The sequence below is a fragment of the Diorhabda carinulata genome, chromosome 7, assembly GCF_026250575.1.
Source record: "Diorhabda carinulata isolate Delta chromosome 7, icDioCari1.1, whole genome shotgun sequence".
NCBI classification, from domain to species: Eukaryota; Metazoa; Arthropoda; class Insecta; order Coleoptera; family Chrysomelidae; genus Diorhabda; species Diorhabda carinulata.
The window spans coordinates 18,995,459-19,022,247 of record NC_079466.1 but is presented as its reverse complement, the minus strand read 5'-3'; the positions used below and the strand labels follow the sequence as shown (position 1 = coordinate 19,022,247).

The 26,789-nt window shown below is 30.2% G+C and overlaps 2 protein-coding genes across 4 annotated transcripts; one reads left to right on the top strand and one right to left on the bottom strand.

Moving 5' to 3' along the window:
- Window positions 1-201: 201 nt before the first annotated feature.
- On the top strand, window positions 202-11,101 carry LOC130896353 (histone acetyltransferase Tip60). Of its 3 annotated transcripts, XM_057804371.1 has the most exons (10): window positions 231-404; window positions 626-683; window positions 739-807; window positions 2,231-2,356; window positions 4,362-4,651; window positions 4,859-4,906; window positions 6,065-6,473; window positions 8,943-9,105; window positions 10,627-10,839; window positions 10,894-11,101. In XM_057804371.1, exons 1-10 carry the CDS (start codon window positions 354-356, stop codon window positions 10,967-10,969), a joined length of 1,503 nt encoding a protein of 500 aa, XP_057660354.1. In that variant the 5' UTR covers window positions 231-353; the 3' UTR covers window positions 10,970-11,101. The 3 variants fall into 3 exon arrangements, with proteins under 3 accessions (XP_057660356.1, XP_057660354.1, XP_057660355.1); XM_057804373.1 differs by having other exon boundaries at window positions 202-404; window positions 10,627-11,101; XM_057804372.1 differs by lacking the exon at window positions 4,859-4,906 and having other exon boundaries at window positions 258-404.
- Window positions 11,102-12,257: 1,156 nt separating this feature from the next.
- On the bottom strand, window positions 12,258-26,632 carry LOC130896357 (leucine-rich repeat-containing protein 58). Its single transcript, XM_057804382.1, has 4 exons — window positions 25,575-26,632; window positions 17,723-17,939; window positions 14,682-14,871; window positions 12,258-12,573 (listed from the first exon to the last, which is right to left on the bottom strand). Exons 1-4 carry the CDS (start codon window positions 26,060-26,062, stop codon window positions 12,386-12,388), a joined length of 1,083 nt encoding a protein of 360 aa, XP_057660365.1. The 5' UTR covers window positions 26,063-26,632; the 3' UTR covers window positions 12,258-12,385.
- Between the last annotated feature and the right edge of the window lie 157 nt (window positions 26,633-26,789).

The window sequence follows — 26,789 nt, the reverse complement described above, 5'->3', positions numbered from 1 at the left end:
TTCCCCGCTTATTAGCATAATAAGAGCGTATCATAATTCACTCAAACGAAATATGATTACTTGTGATAAACAAAATATTTTCAGCCAAAATTTATTTTTCAAAATCACACTATCGGAAATCGGATGCATGGAACACCACAGAAAAAAAAGTTGTAGAAAAATTATAATAAATCCTACTTCTAGGTGGCAAGACTGTCATTTAGTAAAATGTCACATGTCATATATTTTACATAACTTTGACACTTGACATAATTGAAGGCATTCAGCTTTCAAACGCTACAAACACGGTTATCTATTCATTTTATACATTTCTTATTATTTTTTCTTAAAAATAGGATTTTACAGTTTCACACATGAAACTCGAAATGGATGATATAGATGATAGTACTATTTGTGATTCCGTGGTAAGTGCAGAAAATAATATAAGTATTTGATTTTAATTTGGTGACTAATTCATATCTTTCTGAGTTAGTACTCAAATATTATTTTAATTGGAAAAACAAATTAATAATATGAATATTTAAATTCTATTATCCTGTTTTCCAAAAGTGACTTTCAATTTGTAAAAAGTAGTTTATAATTCAACATACACTTGCTTGTTTATTAAACATGTATATTTTTATAGTCCTCACTGGTGGAAGGATGCAGGCTTCCGGTACATATGACAGGAACTAATGATTGGCGTAAGAACTGGATCAATTTAATATTAACATAATAAAAATTATATTTTGATTACAGCATTAGCAGAAATTATCAGTATAAGAGATTCTCCTGGTCCTAGAGGATATTATGTACACTATGTTGATTGTAAGTATTCAGATTAACAGTACTTAGAAATAATATCAATATAGGCGGAATCTACAGCGTGCCCATTGTATTTCTGCTTTCTATGATAAATAACAAATTCATTTATACATTTCAAGAAAACACTTATGGAATTTCCAGATAATTAGTTTGTTTGCTAAATTGCTCTTTTGAAAAGGAAATAGTTAATTAAGATATAAGTGAAAATTTTAATTTGTTGAAAAACAAGAAAACAAATTCTGTTCTTAAATATAGGATTACCAACTATATTGTAGTAGTGCTTTTGTACCATGTTATACCTTGCACATACCAATCAGTATGTACAAGCTGCTGAGGGGTGAATCTATATCAGCTTCACCTATAAAATATCCGATACAGGATGTTTCAATAAAAAGTGATTTCTTCTCTAAGATAGATAGAAAATTGAAAATCATTTGGGGTTTGCTCAGTAGGAAACCTCATTATTTGTTAAATTAGATGTTGTTAATTAAAATGTACTCAAATTTTGAGTACACTGATAGTTATTAACATTATTTTTGTCAAACAGAAGAAAATAATTTTTTAAAATGTATTTTTTTACGGACGAGGCTCTTTTATGTGAAAAGGTATCTTTAACTCCCATTATGCACAAATTGGTGTGATGAGAATCCATGTCAAAAAGGTATCACATTATCAACACTCATTTAAAGTTAATGTTTGGGCAGCAACTTTAGGTTAGGTTAGGCAAATTACATTCTACCTGAAAATTTGTATGGTGATATGGATTTGTTAAGCAATCTCTTATTCAAGATAATAGATGATTTAACACCAAATGAGCCAATGCATTTTTAGTTTATGATATAAAAATATTCACCTTTTAGCAAGTAAACAATGAATGTGATGTTTAAAATACTTCTAGTTTTTGTGACAAAATCAAACCAGTAATTATAAATATCTACAAAACTAAATTAAGAAAACATCATCTTACCAACAAATTAAATGAAAATATCCATAGTTTTTATCAAGTAACCTGTGAATTCGACATTTTCACAGTTTAATTCAGAGTGATTAGTTATTATCTAGACGTATCACAAAGAATGAGGAAGAAATTAAGATCATGAATTTTCTGATACAATAATTGTACAGAGTGCCAGTGATAAGATAAGAATTGTTTACTCACACAAAGGTAGTGTAGCTTACAAAAAAGCGAACAGTTGAAGAATTCAATGTCACAGGACAATGAGATGACCATAGTGTTAAAAGTTATATAAGATCCTCATATCTCGACACGGGATATATTAAAACATACTGACATAAGTCGTACTGTCGTCCAAAAAATTCTATCTAAGAACTAACTAAGAAAAATATTTTAGAAATGTGTATCTGTGCAAATATAACAACTTCCATATTTAAAATAGTTGTGAATTATTCCTATATATTTTTTTAGTTAATAAACGATTAGATGAATGGGTTACAGAAGAATCACTTGATACACGAAAAGTACATTTTCCAAGAAAAGATGCAGGTGGAAGCAATACGGGTGTATCCACCCCTAAGAAAGTACAAATTGGAGGTGAGTAGAAAATGTCTCGAGATATATTTAGTTTTTTTCTTATAAAATTCTCAACATTGGCAGAAGGAATATATAATTTGCAATTAAAATTATGAATTATGATGAATATGAGTGAGTTTAATGTATCTTCGGGCTAAACAATGATGGTTGACCATATTCTTTGTATTAAAACATTAAAACTACTTTGGAATAAACTATTTATTAAACAATAATTAATTAAACTTGGTTTCAATAATCCGACGACCATTCTCGACGAATTCCAGACTATTAACTATCTGTTTATAGACTGCTTTTAAATACTAAAATCCTATTGTACAAAAGGCTATAAATAATTATATGTATGGTCGTCAGAGTCTCATCCATATAAAATAAAGTACATAATTTGATATGTTAATGGAATTTCAACTGTGTAAGGACCACTTGGAGCCAATTTATTATCGAATTTTAGATAGATGACAGCTTTGATCAAAATTTAACTTGATGCTTGGGGGTAGAGTAAATTATTAAGTTTTATATATTTTATCAAGCTGATTATAAATAAAATTTTCAGTTATACTAAAATATCAGAAAATAAATTTGCACTGCCACACAAGTTCAAAAACTGATAATTATAAAAACATTCACCTAAACAAAGACCACGTTTTTCCAAACATTGGGTAAATTCAAAAAGGGAATTTTTTAAACATATCCTACATTTTTTCTTGTAGGATATGATATTCATAAAGTGGTAGATTTTCTCCAGAATAACGATTGTGAAAGTCATATGAATTTAACAAAAGTACCTACTTGAATTATGTTTATAGCGATCTTTTATACCACTATTCACGAAAATTAGACATATGAACATTGTGATCATTCTACTGAAAAAATATATCAGGAAACGTTATTTCAGATAGCTCCGACAAAGAATAAAAAAATCTAAATTGGGATTTTTGGAACCTTTAGTGATATTCATTCAAAAGCACTCACAATTACACAGTCTGAGGCGCGTTTCGATACCCAAGTTTGGTCTTCAGAGACTGAAAGTAAACTAAAACCTAATGACTTACTTAAATTTTTCCACCAATGTACCTTCTCCCGCGAAAAACAATTCCAGTGGAATTGACGGGAATCTTCACATTTATACCTTAACTGCTAAACTATAGAGTGGGCTGTAAGAAATAGGCCCTCTATCCCTATATAAACTGTTCTTAAATTTAACAATTTCAATGGTAAATGAAATATTAAGAAAAAACTTTGTTATGAATGAACTGTGTGCGTTTTATTGAAATCAAATTAAGAACTTTAAAAAAAAACTTATACATGTTTAAATAACTTAACAGTTATTTTCAAATAGATCAAATAATTTCAATTACAGTTCTATTGCAAGTAAACTGAAACCTATAAACTTTCTCACCAATGAACCTTCTTTCGCGAAAAATAATTCCAGCGGGAAAACCTCCTTGAAACGAATCCTCACATTTATTCCTTAACTACTAAACTGGAGAGTAGAATGTAAGGAATAGGCCCTTTGTCCCTATTTAAACTGTTCTTACATTTAGAATTTCAATGCTTTCAAAAGCATCCAACAATTTATCATTGGATACATGTTTTAACAATTTTAGTTAGTTAGTTTACAGTAACATCAATGCATTCAAATCGAATTAAAATGTCAAAATTGGTTTCTTAGCAAGTATTATTTATTTTACAAAGCCTACTTTCAGTTTATCAAAACCATTATACATTCATACATTCTTATTAACTTAAGTTGTCCCCTATATCTATTTAGTTAAACAATAACCGTTTTATAATTTCAACATAAAAACTCTTCAAAATTAACCTCGTGGTTTTGTTATTTACTGATAAACATTTAAAGAAACAATACAAATAAAATTTCAATTTTCTTTGTAATAAATTCACAAATATAATGTTTTGGGAAGTTGGGTCACCTTCACTGAGACAGGGCTCATAGTTTATTTAATTTATTTCATACAATTAACATATGAAATTTTTTCTATATATCTAGGAGGAGGAGTAGTATCTAGGCCTTGTTCTCCTGTAAATAATGTAGAATTACTTAATGGCAATGCTGTATTAGCAGCTGCTTTGCAAAAACGTATCAACCGAAAAAGAAAAGGCCCATCATTAGAAAGTGAAGATTCCCAAGAACCTCCCCCAAATATGGTGGCTGGACCGAGGCAGTCGGGCAGTATGGTATCTCATCATGATGATATAGTCACTAGAATGAAAAACATAGAATTGATAGAACTAGGAAAACACAGAATAAAGCCTTGGTATTTTGCTCCCTACCCACAAGTAAGTAAACAAACCTTATTGAAACAATTTTTTTTACAATACTTGATAAGTTTAGGGTTTTAGAATTGATTTATTTGTTACTCGATCCCCTTCAACTCAAATTCTTGAAATAAAGTTTTCCTACGCGATTTATTCTCGGACATTGGTTTCTTAAACGTTTTGAAACCACTCTAATCACCTCTTCATTTGACTCAACTTTTTTTCCAGAATTTTTTATTCTCGGGATCAGACGATAATCCGAAGAATGTAAATCGGGTAAGTAGGAAAATTTTTGCCATTTATAATATGTGGTTTTTTAATTAAATTATCGATATTTTCATTTTATTCCGGGACCGGTAATATTCTGTTTTCGTTATTTTAGTATCAAATACATTTTTATTTAAACCCTAAAGCTTTTTCAATTTGAATTGAAAATTTACAATGATTCAAGTTTTTGTTCTGTATTCATGTTGGAATTATTTGAAAACGTACAGGCTCTGGCAGGGTGGATCAATAGGGCTCCACATTTTCTTTATTAAAGCATCTTATCTTTTGTACTGGTCATTAAGTTTGCAAATCTGTTTTACCAGAGTATTAACCTGGTGCAGATAATTGTATCTTATTTTTATTATTATTTTGAATTGCTACATTGGGGAGTAGCTAGTTTTTGTAGTAGTTTTCCAACGGTCGAAGATTTCCTCACATTCTCTGTTCAGAGTGTTGTTGATTCATGGATGATTATTTTTTCATAAAGATAATATTCTATCAACGCTTCTAGTAAATCTTTACAAATTTTGGCTTTCAAAATCGCTGTTTTCTAGGTTTAAGAAATTTTTATTGTAAGTATTCACGATGCTATTCAATCTACAGTATTTGAAAATATTTTGTGAAACAGGAATATCAATATAAAATTTTCAACCAATTTAATCACAATCTACTTGACTAAGTTTCTAGGAAATGTTTACAATAAATTATAATACAATTAATCTCTCCACTGATTTCCTACCCCACTCGAGCAAAATAGAGTTCTGAAAAATATATACAAAAGAAGAACACCTGGTTATCATTACTTTAAAGTATAAATAATTCTGGACAGTATCAAACAGTTGGACTGTTGTAACATTTTATATAGGAGTAGATTGAAGAGATTGGTTAAAGTTTTTAAAAGGATAATGCTTGGTAGCATAAAATATTTTGCAATACTTTATTACGAAATATCTTCGAAAGCTTATAACTTCTTGCCTCAAATTTCTCCATATTCTTACTCCATCGTGATTCTGTTAGAATTTTATCTATCATATCATTTTATGATCTATCCACTTTTTATTTCCCAAAATTTGTGAAAACTATGATGGAAGCAACATATCTTTTTGTGTTTTATATGAATTCATAGGTGAAAATACCAAAGAGTTATGTTTATTTTTTTAATTTCAGGAAATGGTAAACCTTGACTGTATTTATATATGTGAATTTTGCTTAAAATATAGGAAAAGTAGAAAATGCCTGGAACGTCACTTAGCCAAATGCAATCTTCGACATCCTCCTGGCAACGAAATATACAGAAAAGACAATATATCTTTTTTCGAAATAGATGGAAGAAAAAATAAAGTATACGCCCAGAATCTATGTTTATTAGCAAAATTATTTTTAGACCACAAAACGTTATATTATGATACGGATCCCTTTTTATTTTATGTTATGACTGTCTTCGATAATCGAGGCTTTCACATAGTGGGATATTTTTCAAAAGAAAAGGAATCAACAGAAGATTACAACGTGGCATGTATTTTAACTATGCCACCATATCAGAGAAAAGGATATGGAAAACTACTCATAGAATTTAGTAAGTTCTATTCTATAAAACTTCACATAACTCACTCTCATTATTTGCCTTATGGAAATTTCACATTCATTGATCAACCAACTTTACATTATTTTATAGTCTTGAAATTTAATCAAATGAAAAATCCACAAAACAATAATTAAACTACTATATTTACAGTTTATACATTTCACTTATAGATTGTGTAATAGTATTTTATATAAATATTTTTTTTCACATGATTATAATTGAACAGTTTTTCAAACATTAAAATTATCAAAGTCTTGAAGAGAATCGCCCAATGTTGTGAATTTTCATTATTATTTTTTATATAAAAATTCTATTGGACCAAATTCCAATAGGATACCCAAAATTTCAAATTTACTTGTAATTTTCCCTAAATTTAAATGTATACCTTAATTGTTCACCAATGTATATCACAAGTGGTGCAAAAATTTGTGTCATACTTAAGCTACAGAGTTGATAAAAGTTGATAAAAACCGAGCTTAAGAAAATTTTATAGATGAAAGAAGTTTTCTGAAGAGACCTTTCATTATTTATACAGGAGGATATAATTTTTTTATTAATATGCAATAGTAAGGCCCTCTGTTTTCGAGGCTATTGAAACCATCACCAAAGGCAAAACAATAATTTAAAATTGAAGTGAATTTGAAATTTCTGTTTTTCCTTTGGGAATTGATTCAATAACCTCGAGATTATCAGGCCTTGCCATTGAATTATATAAGCTAGGAACATTATACACTGCTAACCAAAAGTTCAAAAGCACATTAAAACAACATAATTATCAATTATAAGGAAACTTCATAAGATAAATAAAAAGAGGAAATACATCTGCAAGTTATTGGACAATAAACATAGTTGTTTTCGAACACCAACAATCGCTGTGGTAGAGCACAAATAATATTTTCATAATGGGCTAATAACTAATTGTTTTGCTTTAGTTTCCATCGGTCAATAATAAGGATTATTTAGCTTCTATGTACATGTACTTCTAACTTATTATACCTGAGATTCCATGGGTTTGTTCACAAACAATCTCAATTAGACTAAACTTATGAAACCTGCAGTGAAGACGTTTTAAAATGGAAAAAACAAGTAGTGAAGTGCATTCTGCCATCGTTGTTGTACATAATGAAGGCACGTGAGATTGCTTTATATTGAAGTTTTGAAGCTTTGTGTTCATGGCACAATACCTCGATACTGGAAGACATGCAGTTTACAAGATCCTCTACGCTCGGGAAGAGCGAGAGCTACCACATCAAGTGAAGATAATTCTATTGTTGTTACCAGCAAACGAAATAGATGCTTAACAGCACTAGAAATCTGAGTTGAAAAAAACAAAGCCCGAGTTAAGCTTTTATTATTGACTACAGTAATACGGCAACAGAGAGTTGCGAAGCTGCATGGTCCTTCCCAGCGAGATTGGACTAAAGATTATAAAAAAGTTTTTTGGTTCGATGAATTCAAGTTTCAGGTATTCAGTTTAAAACTAAAATGAAAAAGGAACAGTACAAATCAAATCTTCATCTTCAGTCTCTGAAGACGATAACTTGATTATCAAAACGCGAGTCAGACAGTATAATTGTGAGTGTTGGTGTAATGGTGGTATGTGGAGTATGAATATCACCAATAATTTCAGAAATCCTAACTAAACAGGACAATGATTACAAGCATAGTTCCAAATTATACAGAGGATATTTGGGGTGTTGATAAACATGTTGTGGCCTCTTCAGAGTTCGGAACTCAATCCCTTTGAACTTTTGTGTGAGGAGTTTGATAAAAACGTTAAAGCAATGTATCACAAAACACTATCAAAACTTTATTGCCTGTGTGCTGGAACTTGAGAAAAAAGTCATAGACTGTAAATGAAGATTTTTTATGAAAATTCAGTTTATCTAACTATAGTCTTTTTTAGTATGGACTATTAATATTTCTTATCGCTTTTCAAGTATATTGATTAGCAAAAAGTATTATTGGATGATTTGACAGTGTATTTAAACAATTAATATTTTATTGGAGTTTTATTCAATTTTCCTACTTTAATTAAGGTGGTCTTAAACTTTTTGCCTACAGTATATGTAAAATTAATATATAAAGGTATGTTATGAATTAAATTCTATACATTGCATGTTTCTTTTCAAACCTTCAATAAGTTTAATTGTTCAAAATTTTTGAAAACAAAAAAATTGGGATAATTTGAAAAATGCTTTTTCTTTAAAAATTGATTCAGCGATCTCGATGCTGGAAGTGATCAAAAACAAAATGTTTATGTGAACTACTAACACTCTACATGTAAGTGAAATGTGAGTTTATTACCAATAGATTATTATATTTTAGTTCAAATAATTTGTCAAAGTTAGAGGCATAAAATTGCCATGTTCATCCATCATGAAATAAGTATTTGTTTAAAACAACTTTTTTCTTTAATTAAATATTAGATTATTTTGATAAACGCTTTACTTATTTTAGGTTATGAATTATCTAAATTCGAGGGCAAGACAGGATCACCTGAGAAACCTCTCTCCGATTTAGGCCTATTGTCATATCGAAGTTATTGGGCGCAAACCATCTTAGAAATTTTACTTTCTATGAAACCAGTTGGAGAAAATGAAAAACCCCAAATTACAATAAAGTAAGCATATTAGAATATTATGAAATTAAAATTCGTTCTCCTATTATTTTGTTAAATGCTCATTATTTAATAATATTTTTTATTTCAAGTACACATATTTGTCATGATTTTTGCTGTTTAGTGTTGCTCTACAGATATTTTTATTCCTGTATCCAATACAGTGTGAATTTAAAATTATTAAGATACATAAATGACAAGTCACTTTAGCAGTTGGTGTTGATTTAAAAAGACCTTTCTTATGTCATATAGTTTTTGTTTAGTATTAAATACAGTTGCTTGTTAAAGTTTGCATTATGTTTGTGTATTTTAAATTAGTACAATTAAATACAAATAGAAACAGCTTCTGGTAGATAAGAATAAATGTCCTTTTCTGTAAAAACCTATTTGCATTCCGAAACCCATTGGTATAGCCTAAAAATTCTTTTTTGTGGGCGCGCTGTTGTCGATGCATGTTATATATCCTGCCCATCTGAGCCTATCAATCTTTTAATATTATGTATGTTTCTTTGTGTTGTAGAGCTCAAAGTTATATCTACGGCTCCAGATGTTATTTTCTTGAACAGCCACATAAATTTTTCTCAGTATCTTTCTTTTGAAGGTCGATAATAACGTCTCATCCGTTTTTGTTACGGTCGAGGTTTGCAAGCCATAAAAATAAATAAGCAAATTTTCAATATAACTATAAAATATTTTGTTTCATATAGCGTTCATATAAAATAGCCATTTCCATTATATAATTGTTTTTGTATAATTTTGAATTCAGTTTACATAATGAAGTATTTATGTCGAATCAGAACTAATGAAAATTCCTAATTGAGCAAAACTGGTTGAATATAGTTTTAATTATAAATTTTTCTTACAATAACAACTTTTACTGATATAAGAGACATCCTTTTCTCTATTGAACCCATGCCTTTTAAGAACTAATATTAACAACTAAAATACATGGTATTATGTTGTTAATACTCTAAATTTTCTACAGTTAGCAACCTTCAGATGAGAGTTGTAAAAATAACTTGCAATTTACCAATCATAGCTTAAAGAGTATTCTTCTTAATAAAAGCGAGTTTTTGTGTGATAGGCAATACTGCAGGCATAGGATAGATTTCTCACCCATTTCACTAAAAGGCTTGAGTACCTTGAAAGAGTAGTACTAACACCTTGGGAAGTGCACAAAAACCCTAGAAAAAAACTCCTTTGGGAGGAGTCTACGCATTTTGGAAGCAGATCAATGAGATATCAATGAGATGTAGTCTTGTACAAAATATTTTCTAGGTATAGGTGCAGAATTAATTTTATTTTCAAACAGAATGGAAGCTAATATTTTTAATATAGAAGGTGTGAATTATCTTGAACAACTTTAATGCGCTCTATTAGATCTGTTTTATTGTCTGTCTGTAGCTTATTCTTTCTGATATAACAATTTTACTAATTTTAAGAGCAGTTTCCTTAGATTTGATAGTTTAATTTATTTGAGTACTTGAAAACTATGGCTTCTTAGTATATGGTGATTATTTTCAGTGAAATATGTGAGCTTACCAGTATAAAGAAAGAAGATGTTATATCAACATTACAGAATTTGAATCTAATAAATTACTATAAAGGGCAGTATATAATTACTTTAGGCAAAGAAACTATACAAAGTCAACAAAAAGCTATGGAAAGTAGGAAAATTAGGATAGATCCAAAATGCCTTCATTGGACGCCGAAGGATTGGGGGAAAAGGGCAAAATGGTAATAATATTTTCATTAAATAATTTATTCTCATTTGATATCTTTTTTTTAAAGCCTAGTTCCTGTCCTACCCAACCATTCTTCCCGATTCTTTTCTGAAAGAAGTACTTGTATACCAAAATTCCAATGAATTCTGCTAGAGGATGCAATCCTTGAAAATAACCAGTTCCTACTCCTACTCAGAATTTAACCTGTGACATAATGAAATACATTTTCATACTATTGTGATATTTAATATTAAGAATAAATTGTTTATTTCTCACGTGTTTTAGTTTTTAAATAAATTTCTGTGGTAACATTTGCGTTAAATTGGTTTTCAATAAAAAAACAATTTTTCAATAGGAAGTTTTTGTTATAATAATGAAAATTGTTTTTCTAAAATACAGCACAATACGAGTGTTGCTACTTAAGTTTTGAGATAGACAAACAAAAACAAATATTTATAATTAGATATCGATTTATTGCTTTTCAAAATATTTTCCATTAAGATCAATACGCTTTTGCTAACGTTTGAACCAATTGTCAGACCTTTTTCTCCATTCCAAATGAGGTACCTACAATACATATGATTTTAACGCATCAACCGCTTTTTCAAGTATAGAAAAATATTGATGTCCCAAATAAGTTTTGTTCTGCGGAAATAATAAGAAATCATTGGGTTCAAAAACATTTTTGTTTGAACTGATGTGTGAGAGCTCGTATTGTCGTGGATAGATACAATACAATGTTCAAACTTTTTAAAATAACTGAAGACTTACCTCCAGAGGAATAGATCCTCTGCCGTCAATTGGGATCCAGGCACAAATATTTGACAGTGCAACAAGTCCACCGGTTCACACATAAAATAAACAAAGCCCTGGAAAACAAAGAACCTGCTTTTTTCCTCGATAGCGGATAAGCTTTTGACATTGTGTTACACTGTTATACAAAAATAGAGCCAAATAAAAGTTAACGAGGAAAATTTCGAACCTCTTCCTATAGCAACAGGGGTGTCACTAGACCCGGTACTTTACATCCTGTATATATCAGATATACAGTAACAGCTGATGACACCGTCATGCTCTCTACTAATTAAAAGTCACAAACAGCATCAAAGAATTTTCAGGTCCATCTAAACGAATTCTAAGAGTGGCTACAAAAATGGAGGATTAAAGTAAATGAGAGCAAATCAACACATATAACATTCACGCTACGTAAGAGTACATGTCCTTCAGTTAAACTAAATAATACAGAAATACCACAAGTAGTTTGTGCTAAATCTACCTAGACTATCCAATGGACCTAGTATGAGGTATAAGAGGTTATATCACTGGATGTAAACCTCATCAAGACATTATAGATGTTAGATTATCTAATCCTCGCAAACAAATTAACTTAATGTAAATATATATTCTAATTGTTTTTTATAAGAAAAAAACTTTACACAAATAAAAAATTTAATTTAAACATTTTATCACAAATTGTTTGGTTAACACTTTCAAAGTGTAATATATTCATTATATATTTACATCTACTAGTTAAATATATTTTTGGCAGAATTCTGGTTTTATCCAAGTAAAACTTTTTTCATCATATACGATCTTGATGGTCTATCGATACTTTCGTCCTTCCATTCCCTAACGCTCGCTGAACTAGCACATTTTGAGGAACATAGATACTGAAGTAATGGTATCCTGTACTTTCCACAAAAATCTACAAATTTTATATGTTCCACCCGATTATCGAAATAAACACCTGAAAATAAAATATATATTAAAAAAATAACAAAACTAAATTGCATAGGCACCGACACAGGGCAGAGGCGTATAGAGGATCCCAAAATATGACGATTGGGAGCAATTTACCTTTAAACTAAATTGCATTCGGAAAAAAATTAATTTCTTCGCAACTCTTAATTAAACTTACTAAATTTTGTACACTATATGACACTGTCAAGGGCATTCTGAACACACTGTTTACATCAATAGTTCCAGAAATATCAACTTAACTGTTAAAGGCAAATAATGGGGGTTAATTAGGGGCGACATAACATTAAAATTTCTTGTTTTTTATATATTGGTTGATTTAAAAATTTTCATTATTATACCATGGATAATTCTAAAACTTCTTTACTCCTGTGATTTTTCATAAAATTTGTCACATTAAGGTAAAGTCGAATAACCAAAGATATGTTTTTTAAAAAATTACAAAAAATTCAAGAGTTGGTTATAAATCTAATCATCAAATTTGACAATTTTCTATTCAGCTCTCCTAGTATTTAAATTGTTATAATTTTTTTAAATAAGTGGAAAATTCTTATTCAGCGAACAATGTTATTGGTGTTACATTCTTTTGAATGTAAGAGAGAAACGTTTTCTAATGTTCAAAGACGGGTTCGAGAAACAGCAAAGTTTTTTAGAGTTAATCGAGAATGACTTATTCAAATGAGTACGAGAAGAAACAGTAGAACTTTTTTTAGACAGAGTGGCATATCAAGATCATGTGTACACCGAACGAACTATTAGACGTAATTTACTTTATCCATATCATGCCTGAAAAGTGCTGGTTCAGGAAGTGAACCCCAATGTATTTTTGTAAAATAAGAGCTAAGATCTCTCCGTAAATATTCGTAATTTAAATTGTTGAGAGAACAAGCAAAGTGAGGTTAGGATAATGTGTCGAAGCGGAAGGCAGTGTAGGATGCCATATTTTAGAGCAAAATACAAATTGTAGTTTGAAATGAGATTTTTAATAATTTTAGTATCTTACTCTCACTGACCAACTAACTTCTTAACACCGATGATAAGGATTAACACGTAGGATGTTGTGAAAAATAAGTGATATTTTTCAAACAATAGTTTTGCTTTAATCTTATCCTTTCTATCAAAATTATTCAAATAAATATTGCCTTGATGAATTCCTTGACATTTTTATAAGTTCTTGTACTCCAATGTTTCTGGTAATCATTTATTAATAAAGAAGAAAAGTTAATATTATAAGGAATCTGATAAGAAATATATGATTTAATTTTTACAGCAGCTTTAGTTACTCTGTATTATTTTAACTTTCATCTCATATCCACATTTGTTAAGACAAGATTAAACCCATTTCGACTTGTCAGTCTACTACTAGAGCCGTTGTTAAACTTGATCCACGCATTTCAACCAAATTGGATTAAGTAAGGAATAGGAACGATGGGGTCTTCTACGGCCTGAAAGTGGACGAATCTGTGTCTCCTAACAGGTGTGTGAATAACAGACAATTCCCTATTTAGAAATGAAACTAGAAAGAACCACATTTAATCCGATACTTTTCACAGATGTTCAATAAAAAAAATCGTATTTCAATTTACATCAAAATGGGAGGTGCATGCACAATTGTCATTGCAGATGGTTTATGGCTATGACCTTGAGACAAAACTCTTACTAAAATACTCTTAATTTTTCAAACATAATGGTCATGATTATGATTTTCTGCCGATTATAAGGGCATAGTTCAATGAGGAGGAACAATTGTAAATTCCTAAGTTTACCAAAGGGTACTGGAACATTGCAATGCATTTGCGAAACGATATGAAAAGAAAGAGACCTAACCAACAGCTTTCTCTCTAATCATGGAAACGCACCGCAACAAGTCGTTTTTGATCCAAAAAATTTTTCCATCTATCCACATCGGCTTTACTAACCAAATTCAGTACCATACCGACAAGCAAAACATTTGCATAAAAGGAGATTTTTGATACCAAAATTTCAGATAATCTTTCAGTTATGGATTTTATGGGATCGTGTTTGTGAGCTTTTATGAAAAATGAATTTTTTAAAAATGAACGTTTGTGCAGAACGTTTTTACAGAAAATTAATTACCTTTACAATGTGGATTGACGCAATGATGAGCTGAGTTCATGTAACTAAACAATGTAGCTGGTATTTCACCTCGTTCGTAGGGAATTTTATATAATTTGATGACTCTGGCTGATAATTCCAATAAGCTAACAGGATTATAACTCAAGTCACTAACAAATCTGACTACCAAAGGATTATCACGCAAACTCAACTGAAACATAAAAACATCTGCATTAATAATAATAATTAAGAGATGAGAAAATTATAATGAATTAATCCATACGTATATTGAACAAATTTATAAAAAAAAATAGTATTTTATCATATGTACAAATAGTAAACACAAAAGTATATTATCGAATGTACAATTCATAAAGGCACTAATAATAATACTGGCAACCAAAAGATTGGTTATAAGAAGAAAACTGATATAATATTTATAAAATATATCAATTGCGTTAATATCTACGAGTTGGGGCAATCATGATAAATTAACGCTTAAGAATATGAAAAAAATTGATAGAAAAATATAGTGTATCAACATAATACATATTATATTAAAAGCAACAAAAATTATACTGGCAATCAAAAGATAGGTTATAAATAAAATAATCAAGAAAAAAATAGGTTATAAAACTAACAAATTTCAACGTTTGTAAAACAAATCAAAAGTGTGAAAAGTGCCTTTTTTTTGAGGCGAAGATAGAAAGGAAAATTTGATTACACATATACCTTTTAAGCATTGACTACCATCATTTGACAAGCTGTTTGATTGCTTCTCGGACGACAGGTACTTGAAACAATTTTTTAACCGTTTGACCTGTCCAAACGAAGAAACTTGTTTTCTTTCTGTCCATATTCATTCTCTCTCTATATGTAGAGATTCTAACAGCCATTCTTTAGATACGAGTATTTACCAAAATACTCACTAGTAGTAATTCATCTCGAAATTCTTCTCATTTATCTAGATCTTCGACTTCCGGTGTCAAGTTTTGAAGAATAGATCAATTGTTAGATGTATGTTGAACGAGAATTTTTTCTTCCTCTCAAGAACAGAGTGACTTCTCAGAAAGTGACAATACTTTCGCTACAGAAATTATCTTATTATTTTTCGTCATATTTCTGTTGTCATGAATGTCAATAAAAAGCTATTTTCGTTACAATTAAGAAACCGAAGAAAATATTCATTTAATCCGTTACATAGAATGATTTGTAAGTGGTCACATGAACACAGATAATGCTTAACATTGGGAACCGTTATTTTCATCGAACGAGTTGCAATATTTTGCATGAAAGATTACACATTGTTACGATACGGGTCCTGGAGCCGATCCTCTCCGGTTGTAGTGGAATTCGTTTGAAGTTCGTTTTTTATCATAACAGGCGATTTGTTTACATTGTTTTTTTGAATTAATTGATTTATATGTTTCGATTCTCTATTTTCTAGAACTTTTGAGAATTTCGTTTGGATATATAAACGAGTTCGTTTAGCGCAGTCTAGTGAACAGTGAACAGAAATAGAAAAGTAACCGAACAATTTAAATACATTATCTCTTGGTGCTAGTGATAAGTTAATTATTATAAATTAGTTAAATGTAGAGAAAAGTGTTTAAAGAAATTAAGAAAGAGTGTAAATAAATAAGAAAAACATTACAATATGAAAAAGCTATTTGCAAGGTGGATGCCTTGATAAAAAACCATCGCAGTTGTTGAAGAAAAGAGAGATTGTTCCATCTTTCCATTCGTCTGCTATTGTTACAGAAAAATTAGCCGCCATATTCACCCTATCTAGATCCCTCCGAGTACCTTCTGTACTCGAACTTAGAAAAATTGCCGCCTTCTTTTTCTAATTTTGAGTTGTATGAAAAGATTTTTTGTCACCGATGAGGTTTTTATTTGTTTCCAGCAATAATTTACGATTTTTAGAGTATTTAATTTTGATTTCATGTAATAGACCTTATTTAGACTGTAAGGTTCTTAGTAAATTAACAGTTACTGTCACAAAATTCACTTTTTAAAAAGATAATTTATTAGAACAGCAACACCACTAAATTAATAACTAAAAATATTTTATTCAGCAATATAATCAGTTCGATGATATATTTGTTGAATTGTAGATCAGCAATTTATGTTTGTTATGACGGCTCAAAGTTCAATACCATGTATGAACCGTGAGTCATTGAAGTTAACGGAAGTATATATACCGGAAAATCAGGAAGCAAAGAGAAAATATTATCGACAATTCAATAAAAATGTAATGAAAAACTCACGAAACCTATAGATACATATAAAAATAAAATGGACATAAAAGTTTCAGAAAAATACATAACGACAAATATATGGGAAATTCATGTGTTTAATGAGGTATAATTTGCCGACCAGTTTTGATTTTATTGGACCTCTTCAGAGTGGTCTAACATCTTCTCTCTTGGAAACCCGAAATCGAACCGAAGAAAACTGTAGCCAGTGCTGTTATTTGGGTTCTTGTAATTAAATAGGCATCACAAAAAGCCTGTACCTAGGTACTTACGTACTTTTTAGTTTTGGAGTTGCAAAACAATAGAAATGGAAAGTGTAATGTTTGCTAGAAGTCGCTATCGAATAACTTCTAATTATTATGTTATTATGTATTGATATCTAATGATCGGGCTACACTTGTTTTGTAAGGGCAACTTACGTGATACATAACAGAATTGAACATAAAATATGATTGACAATTGAATTATTGGAATTTTATATTTCGACGCGAGAAATTTTCCAAAAACTTTCAAGCTCTATTTCAATCGCATCTGAGTTGCCAGATACCTCTACAATTTTTAAGTTATATTCCTAACACACATATGTGTTAAAATTTCTAGAAATTTCGTAGCTATTAGATTGAATGAACAGAGATGAAATACATAAACTATATTGGATTATATTTTGTGGTACAGGTCAATAATAGACTGCTCAAATCTATGAGAAAATATAAATTTGCTTGTATTTATATGGTTTATATCTCTTATGAGTACTTCCTAGTACCAATGCCCCACTCTGTATATAATAAATAGAGTAATACATACCTCGGTTAAATTTCGTAATGCAACTATTTCAGGAGGCAGCGTCCTCAATTTATTTTTGTGAAGAAGTAGTGACTTCAATTTATGCAAATTTGCTATATTGGCAGGTAAGCACTCAATATTATTTTCACATAAAACCAGTGCTTGTAAATGTTGTAGAAGTCCTAAAGTTGCAGGTACTTCCGTCAATTTATTTCCACCAAAAGAGACCATTTGTAAACTGAAATATAAGAAAGAAGTTATTCGGTTTTGTGAAGTGGGAATAAACAACAACACCCTAAATAACGACTTCTCCGGTTTCAAAATAGTAGACATTGAATTCTTAGGAAAGTTGGTGATGTTTCAGCATTATTCGCAGTCTCTGAAAAGCGTATGGCCACTCTGATAAAAGATTGAAACAAAACATTAGATCGAATTAATACAACTACTTGTATTTATCAAATCTACCGTCAAAACATACAGAGTGTATCGGGACTTGATGCACAAAATTCGGGAGTGAGTGAATCACGTGAAAGTAATGCTGTGACATAAAAAATAGTGTATTTGACTGACTAAATAATTCTACACTACTATCTGAAGGAAGAGGCGGTTTATGCTTAACGGTTAACATTCAGTAATTTTTACAAAGAGAACCTATACAATTTAAAGATAGCAAAAATGAATTTTTCAATCGATTTTTTTGGTATTTATAATTTGAACCCATTTTCCAAAATTTGTCCACCCTATTAGCAACAAATTTTGATAATTACTGTATTTTATTTGTTCTATGTTAATGTTTGCAAGAAACAAAAACAATAACATTTTGGAATAGAAAATAGTGAGACCCTGACTTTTTCCTACTGTATCTAGAAAAATTTAAAACACTACTTGTCTGATTAATAACGTTGAAATATATTTCACTAGTCATTATTTCAATAATTCTATAATTTTTGATTTCAGAATTATCATTAATATAATAAATGAGAGTTCAGAGATTGAAAACGTGAAACTGTTACAAAAAGCAGATTTTTTGATAACCTTTGATCACTAAACTATTTTCAAAATTTATACAACTGTTATTTGCAGATACTATAAAACCATAGTATTTGAATGATTGAATATATATTTTTTTGATTTTATACCATTTTAATATCTACTACAAAGACCATCTTTGACATGTAGACCTAAAGAAAATATTTTTTGACACAAAAACTCTGATATATACGATAGTTATATGAAAAGGTTCCGATCTCAACCTGAAAATGTCATTCCATCAAAATTAATTTAAGCTGAGAAAAATATTTGCGCATGTGTTGAGGATTCTCACTAAAGTTTCAGCTATTTTGGACACTTAGTTTAAATTTGACAATCGTATAAATAAGTCGTTGGAAGATTTTCTAAAAATGGAAATAATTGAGTATCGAGGTGTCATTAATTGTGTATAATAAATCAAATATCCCTTATAAGCAAAAAACCTTCAACTATTGACGCCTCTGTCACGAATTTTCTCATCATGAAGAATGTGCACTTCTGTTCACTGAAAAACCATATACTTTACCTGCATAAATCAGAGTTCCTACCTAATATCACTGTCATTGTCATAATTCAGTAATTATTTGAGTTCAGTTGAAGAAAAAGTATACTTAACGCCTCTTCACTGAACTGAAATTCAATAAGCTGCAATTATTGCCAAATTGGAAGCTGGCTGGTCTATCAGAAGACTGCCAACTCATCTAGGTCTTAATGTGAGTATCATAGCTAGACTAAAGAAGCGATAGGAAGAAGACGGGGCCTTGAGTCGAAAGGTTGGTTCTGGTGGAATGAGAATTTCGGATAACGCACAAGATGTTGCGTTCATTAACTTTTAAAGAGAGCATCCCTTTGAATCTGCAGCTAGTGCATCATATGCAACAAACTTAGTTTAAATGGAAATGTTTATCGGAATTTGAAACTGCTTATAAATGCTCGAATCGAATAACTTAATTCACAACTTTGACAAAACTATTTATTACGATAAAATATAAATAAATAAAGTGGTTTTAATAATCTGATTACTGTTCTCGTTGGGTTTCAAGACTATGAAGAACACTCTATGCGTGTTTATTCTCTCTTAAATAATAATCCTATTGTATACAAAAGCTATACTATGCTTATATTTATGGTGGTCACGTCACTTCAATATAAAAATAAGGGTAAGTAATTTGATAAGTTAATGGAAGTTCAAGTTTCTAAAGGACATATGGAACCGCTTAAGTAAGACGTTGAGGACGGTCAGTTTACAAAAAATCTTAACGAATGCAAAAGTAAGTAAAAGTTAAATAGGTAGATTTATGATTCTTCACAGTCACATTAGTATAAAACAGAAAATAGGCGATACGTTAATGTAGCATAAAATAAGGGACATATTGTATAACTTATATGGTTCCCATCAGGAGTGGCGAGATAATTCTCGGTAAAAACATAACCAATCAACTACTATGTTCGTCGATCCATTAATGTTAAAAAAATCTCGGGTAAACTACAGAAACACGTGTCACATTCGTTACAAGTTGAATAATGTTTTGAATAAATTGTTTTATTTTGAGATTTAATTTGAGATGTTTGTCTTACCTCAAGTGTATTAACAATATTACCAAGTACATGAATATGGACATCATACTATCTGTCGCAAAGTCAACAGAAACGTGTCTAGATTCTGCAAAACTATCTCCAAATAAAACTTTTACAATATATTTGAGCTATGGGTCGTATTTAGCGAACTTAGCGCTTAGTGCTACTGCTACCTATGGGTAGCGTTAGTATCGGAAACATGTTGAGCGTTTGCTATGAATTCTTTCTTGTTTTTTTTTGTCAACTATTACTTTATGACAGGTGTATTTTTAACACCTGTCAGTGTTACAGAAGTAAATATGCTGACAATTTGAATATTACAATTCAAAACGAAATTATAGAGAATAATTTTTGCAACTTCAATTCATTTTCCTCATCTTCATAAACGTTTTTTATAAGAAACGCAACAGCTTAGCGTTCACAAAGGGGCCAGCCAACTCAACTTCGGCCATACCAATGATTATCCAAGTTCGTTGACAACCTAGGTTTGGACCAAGGTTGGGTCAATCCTGGTTAACCCAACCTTGGCAATTCACTGGGGACCCAAGCTTCGGCTGTTCGGTCACATACGGCGTGGTTCGAGTATTTTTGCCTAACACCCGTCGGCAGCCATACGTTTTTTTATTATGGGTCTGATCAATCCGATCTCTAGTTTATTCAGTGTGTGTGTTTCTTATCTTCTCTTATTACTACTAAAAGTAACCATGTCTGATGCATATCTTCGAGTTCAAAGATGGCCCGCATTGAGCCTGGCTTACAAGCTTGGCCAAGAGTTCTACATAGTTGGGCCAAGCCTGAGCCCTTGGAACTTTCCTCTATGGACAGTTGAAATTGTCGCTATGAGTACAACTAGCCTACAAATTTCAAATTTCACATCGATAATTTTCTGACTTGAATATTGTAATAATATAATTTTTCAACAATAAATCATCATTTTGACCATCAGAAAAAAATTGTTTACCGACACGCAGCAAATTCAAGCTAAAATCTAGTAATTTTTTTCCTTTTATAATAAATAATCATTTTTATAATCTATGCATTCGATATGATTATAGCAGTCATACAATTTTTCGATGCCATTTTTATAGAACCATTTGTTTTTAGCTTCAGTTTTTGTTTCGGCGATAACCTTTAAATCAGCGCGTTATTTTTGTTTAAAGAGCATTCTCTGGAGATCTGAAGACTGTTAAATGTCGCTGGGGGGCCAGATCTGGAGAATATAGTGGTGCGGAAGCCCGCTTGATCAATTTTGACATCGTTGACATTGCTCCGGTTTTCTACGCTTTGGAGTCGGTTCATCATGTGTAATCCACTCGGATAATTGTAAATTGGACTCCGATGTGGAATGATAGTGCCACGTTTGACTAATTGTTACATAGCGATGCAAAAACTCGGGTTTATTAAGATTGAACAGCTTCAAACACTGCTTAAGATTATCAATCGTTGTTGATATCTTTAGGTCTCAGCTATCTTAACGAGCTTTACGGTTATCCGAAATTATTTTGTGGACTCTTGTTATGTTTTCGTCGGCGTCCACTGCATGTAACGTCCTCGGGGCTTATGTCGCCTTGTTTAAAATTAACAAACGGTTGATTTCCCTGGGGAAAAGTCCAAATAATGTTTATGAAGCCAATCCTTGACTTCAATATTAGCAATGCTTTCTCAACATATGAAATTCTTTTTATCCATTTTTCCAAACTAACGAAAGATCTTTACTCAAAAAGCCATAACTCACAAATTAATAGTACGAAAGCTATAAAATTTTTACACGTGTCTTTTGAAGGTTAGGGCTAACTTAGAATCATATGAATTCAACACTATTATCGCCATCTGTGTGCCAGCCCAAGCGCAATATAATCTCAGGACGCAAATCAGATTCACAAAGTGACTATTAGCTTTGTTCGCGGGTCTAATTAGGTATCGATTCCAAATCAATTTCACAGAATCGATGCGACCTGCGAACACACAACCTCAAACGACAATTTTGAAAGTCCGTATGCTATCAACTAATTCCGATTTAGATCCTCGAACGTAGCTAATATATACGATTCTTTATGAAACATTGGCAGTTCGTGCTTCGTAAAGCTAGTTACATAATATATGAAAAATACTGGTCACTGGACTGTTGTATTAGTCGTAAAACAAACAAAATTAATATTGTCAAGATTTACATCCGCAATTGGAAAGAATACTAACAATATGAAAATACCAATAAATTGTGATAAACAATTATCTATTTCTCGTAGTTAATGACACGCATAATAATTAACGAAACTGGTCTTGGTCTTGGCAGAAAAAGCAAGACCAAGACCAACTTTTGGTTGGCATTGTAAGACTTATGCTCTTAGTTCTATGGTCGAAATATATTCCCTTTAAACTTTTGTCAAAAAATTTTACTTCCAATCAATAATAAAATCAAAAAGTATTGTTTGTAAAAACTGTGGTATTATTTAATTATTAAAGTTTTAAAATAAGGTATCTACGCCTATGGTAGATCAAACAAAATAGTCGGCAGGAGTTTTTATAATATGCAATTGATATTAAAAGGATTGGAGCTGAAATTAAAAAATTCAGAGTCAAATACAGGAAAAAAGAATATTCATAAATTGTTCACATACATAGAAATAAAACAATTATCAATGATTAAAAAGTCCTAAGCAATTTAAGTGAAATTTAGAATTTTATTTTATAAATTTCAGAGTATCTATAATTGAATGTTGCTACTTATTTTCAAATTATAATAATTTGGTATGAAAAGGACATTTTTATTTTGATATTTATGTTGTAGGTGATCTATTGATTAATATAATTATAAAAATTACCAAAGTTAATATGATGACAAGTTTGAAATACATATTAAAAAGAGTACACTCCTACATTTTTGTATTCGATTGCCATCTATGGGATTGTTACAAATCGAAGTCAAAAGTGTACAGTATTTAATAAATATTCCGAGCTTTGAAAGACTTATGTATTCATCATAATCAACATGAACTATAAAATAGTAAATTCTAATTGAAACAAAAATTGTTAGTACCGTATAATATTACTAAAAATCGTAATTTTTTAAACGAAATTATAGATTTTGATTCAAAACAACCTTATCTGTATATATTTTTATTAAACATTTAATAAACTACAAATTATTTTCATAGATATGTATTAGTGAAATCAATTACAATGTCCACTCGTTATGTAATATGATCATGCCATGAACTGCAACATTAGGGAAATAAAAGAGAAAAGAAAGTGAATTATCATTGATTAGATCCTTAAACATTACGAATAATACGTAATAAATTCAAAGAATTTAAACTGAAATTTTCATCCGTCTTTATTTATAAGGGCCATGCTATACGAGGGAACGCGAGTGCGAGAGTGTGGTTGATGCGCTTCTGTCGTATCGATTTTTCGGGTACGAGCCACAGGACGTAGAGATTAGTAAACGAGAATGGGCAAAAAATTAAATATAGGCAGGTACAACAACTATAGACTACTATAGAGGAATAAATTTGATAAGTATAGAATCAACACTAGCAGATTCACAAAGTGGGTTCAAAAAAGGCCGAAGTATACAAGATGAAAGAAAGGTGTATTTTATTATATGATAGCAATCGTAATTGTGTCATAAGCAAAACCAGAAGGTCAGACTCAATCACAACAAAGGAAGGATTAAGACAAGGAGAAGAATTAAGCCCATTGCTGTTTGTCATATTTATGGACAGTGCAAAGGAAAAACAAAAAGCATGTATGTGGGGCATAGATATTTTAAGAAAGTGTAGAAATGTCAGAATGTAAATTTGCTGATGATGTAGCATTAGTACCAGAAACTGAAAAAGAATTACAACAAAATTTAATTACTTGAAACAAAGTTCACATATAGAAGACAAAGAAATAGAGCAAGTATATTATCTAGTGCAATATTTAGAAGATGAACTAGAAGCAGGTGGGAACCTAAAGACGAAAATGAATAGGATAATTGAAGATGCCAACATAGTATATTATGGCTGCGAATCATAGGTTCTAAATCACCAACAAAAAAGTGAAATACAAGCTACAGAGATGAAATATTTGAGAAAAGTAGGAGTGACAAGAGAGGATAGAATAAGAAATGATAGTATTAGAGAAGAGTAGTAGTAAGTAAATAGTACCGTTCACTGAATTCATTGAAAGAAATCAGTTGAGCCGGTATAGACATTTACAGAGAATGAGTAATTCAAAACAAGGAAAAAAAATTTAGCAAGCCAAAGCACAACAAAAAAGAAACAGATGAAGACCAAAAGAAACATGGGACGACGTGATAAGAGAAGTTTTGAAGAAGAAAAATCTAGCATGGAATGAGGAAGGTTGCTAAGAATAAATAGAAATGAATGAAAAGTGTATATAATTACCTATAGGTATAAGTTGATTTTTCTAATTTCTTCCTATATTTTTTGTATATAATTATTTAAATTTTCCTCTTGTTTAAGTGCATTTATGGAATATGTTTCAATTATTAGAGTCTGTTGGTATTATTGGATCATTAAATTAATATCAGACACTACAAGTTAATATACACATTGATTAATCACAATTACAAAATTAGGAATTGATATTCTATTATTATTACTTGAAAAACTACTAACTAAAGTTTACTCATTCACATTATATATATACATATATACCAATACCAAGGTGCAACCTCGATAAACCAGACTAGTTGTCATTAGGCATTCTTATAATCAAAAATCTAGGTAATCGAATATACAGAGGTTAGTGGTTTAAGAACATATTATGATTGCATTCTTAATACTTGATATTTATTAAATCGATGTTAATGAAGAAATATATAAAAGATACATTTTTCGGTATACTACCTAGCACCAATTTATATATATATACATAGATATTTCTTCTATTTTCATGAGTGAAATATTTTTGTTTATAATTGGTAATTTTCAGTTGTTATTGAAGGGGAAATAAAATATTCGCACATACAAGTTATGTTAAATATTGGTAGCACAGATAATCATAAATGAAAATAACTGAGGATAATCCATTTAAAATGCAAATCATCATACAACACATGATGGAAAACCAAAATAAATCAGAGTATACAGATGTATTTTACAAGTTAATATGGGATTATACAATTTCATTTCACAAGTTTGCTTTTTTTTGAAAATTTAGGAACTTCATAGAAATTGTTATAACAGGAAATTATTCAAAATTTATAGTATTCAGTTCACAGACAACATAAACAGTATGATGAATAGTTTGTACTCACCTCTGTAACTTTCCGATGTTTCTTGATATTTCCATCATTCCATTGCCTCCAAGATATAAGAATTTTAAACTAGCAAAGTCTAATATCTGTTCTGGAAAATGACTAAGTTGGTTTCCACTCAGATTAAGTTCTAATAAGGTTGAGCATTTTTCAAAATTTTTCGGCAATGAATTGTTAGTAAGCAAATTATTTTTAGCTATAAGGCTAGTTAATGGAAGATATTTAAATACATCAGGCAATATAGTGATACCATTATTACTAATATCCAAAACCTTAGTATTTGAAAATTTAAAGATAGAATTTGGTAGAGTAACAAGATTATTGTGATGCAAAATTAACCTCTCAACAAGAGAAAACGATTTTTTTTCATCAAAATATGTGCTGAGTTTATCTTCTGTCTGTTCCGGGTCTAATAGTAAATAAGCATAATCTATTACTTTAACACTATTTTCACTATCACTACTGTCAGATGTATAATATTCCATCATTTTTATAAGCTTCGCAGCTTGAGAACACTAGAACGCTGCCCTGGTAATACTAACAATTTAACAGATAAAATATCAACTTCATTACAATGAAAGGTCAATGTGTTATCTTCAATATTATATACTATGTTCTTTTAAATTGAGAATGGGAACAAATTAATTAAAAAAGTATGTGCAATTTCTCCAAACAATTTACGCATTAGTTATTTTATAATATAAAGCAGTATTATACATTCGATGTCCATAATTCCAATATAATAACAATATATAAAGGAATATGATATAAAAAAATTAACTATATTTTAATCACAACTGATTAATTCCCTTGTTAGATCAATAGTAACCTGGTAAATATTTAAACCAATAATGAGGCGATTTTCAATTTGTTTACATCTGGTGACATTATTCTTAAACCTAATTTTAGTAAGGTTTCTTTCTACATTATCTGTGTAGATAGAATAAAACCCTGATAAACTTATACTTGAATCTTGCGTATATAATTGCATTAAAGGGTCCTATTTGAAGCTCAAAAACGCAAAGTATATTTAGCCTTTAGACATGACGCTCATGTTTATACAATTGCGGATTTTACTAATGACGTCAATACTTTCAATCAAAATGACCCTTCGTAAGAGTTGAGTTAAAGGTCGAAATATTTGTAGACGAATTTGGCATAATTTTTAATACATAAAAATAGCAAACCATAAAAGTGCATTTTCTGTTTCGGTTT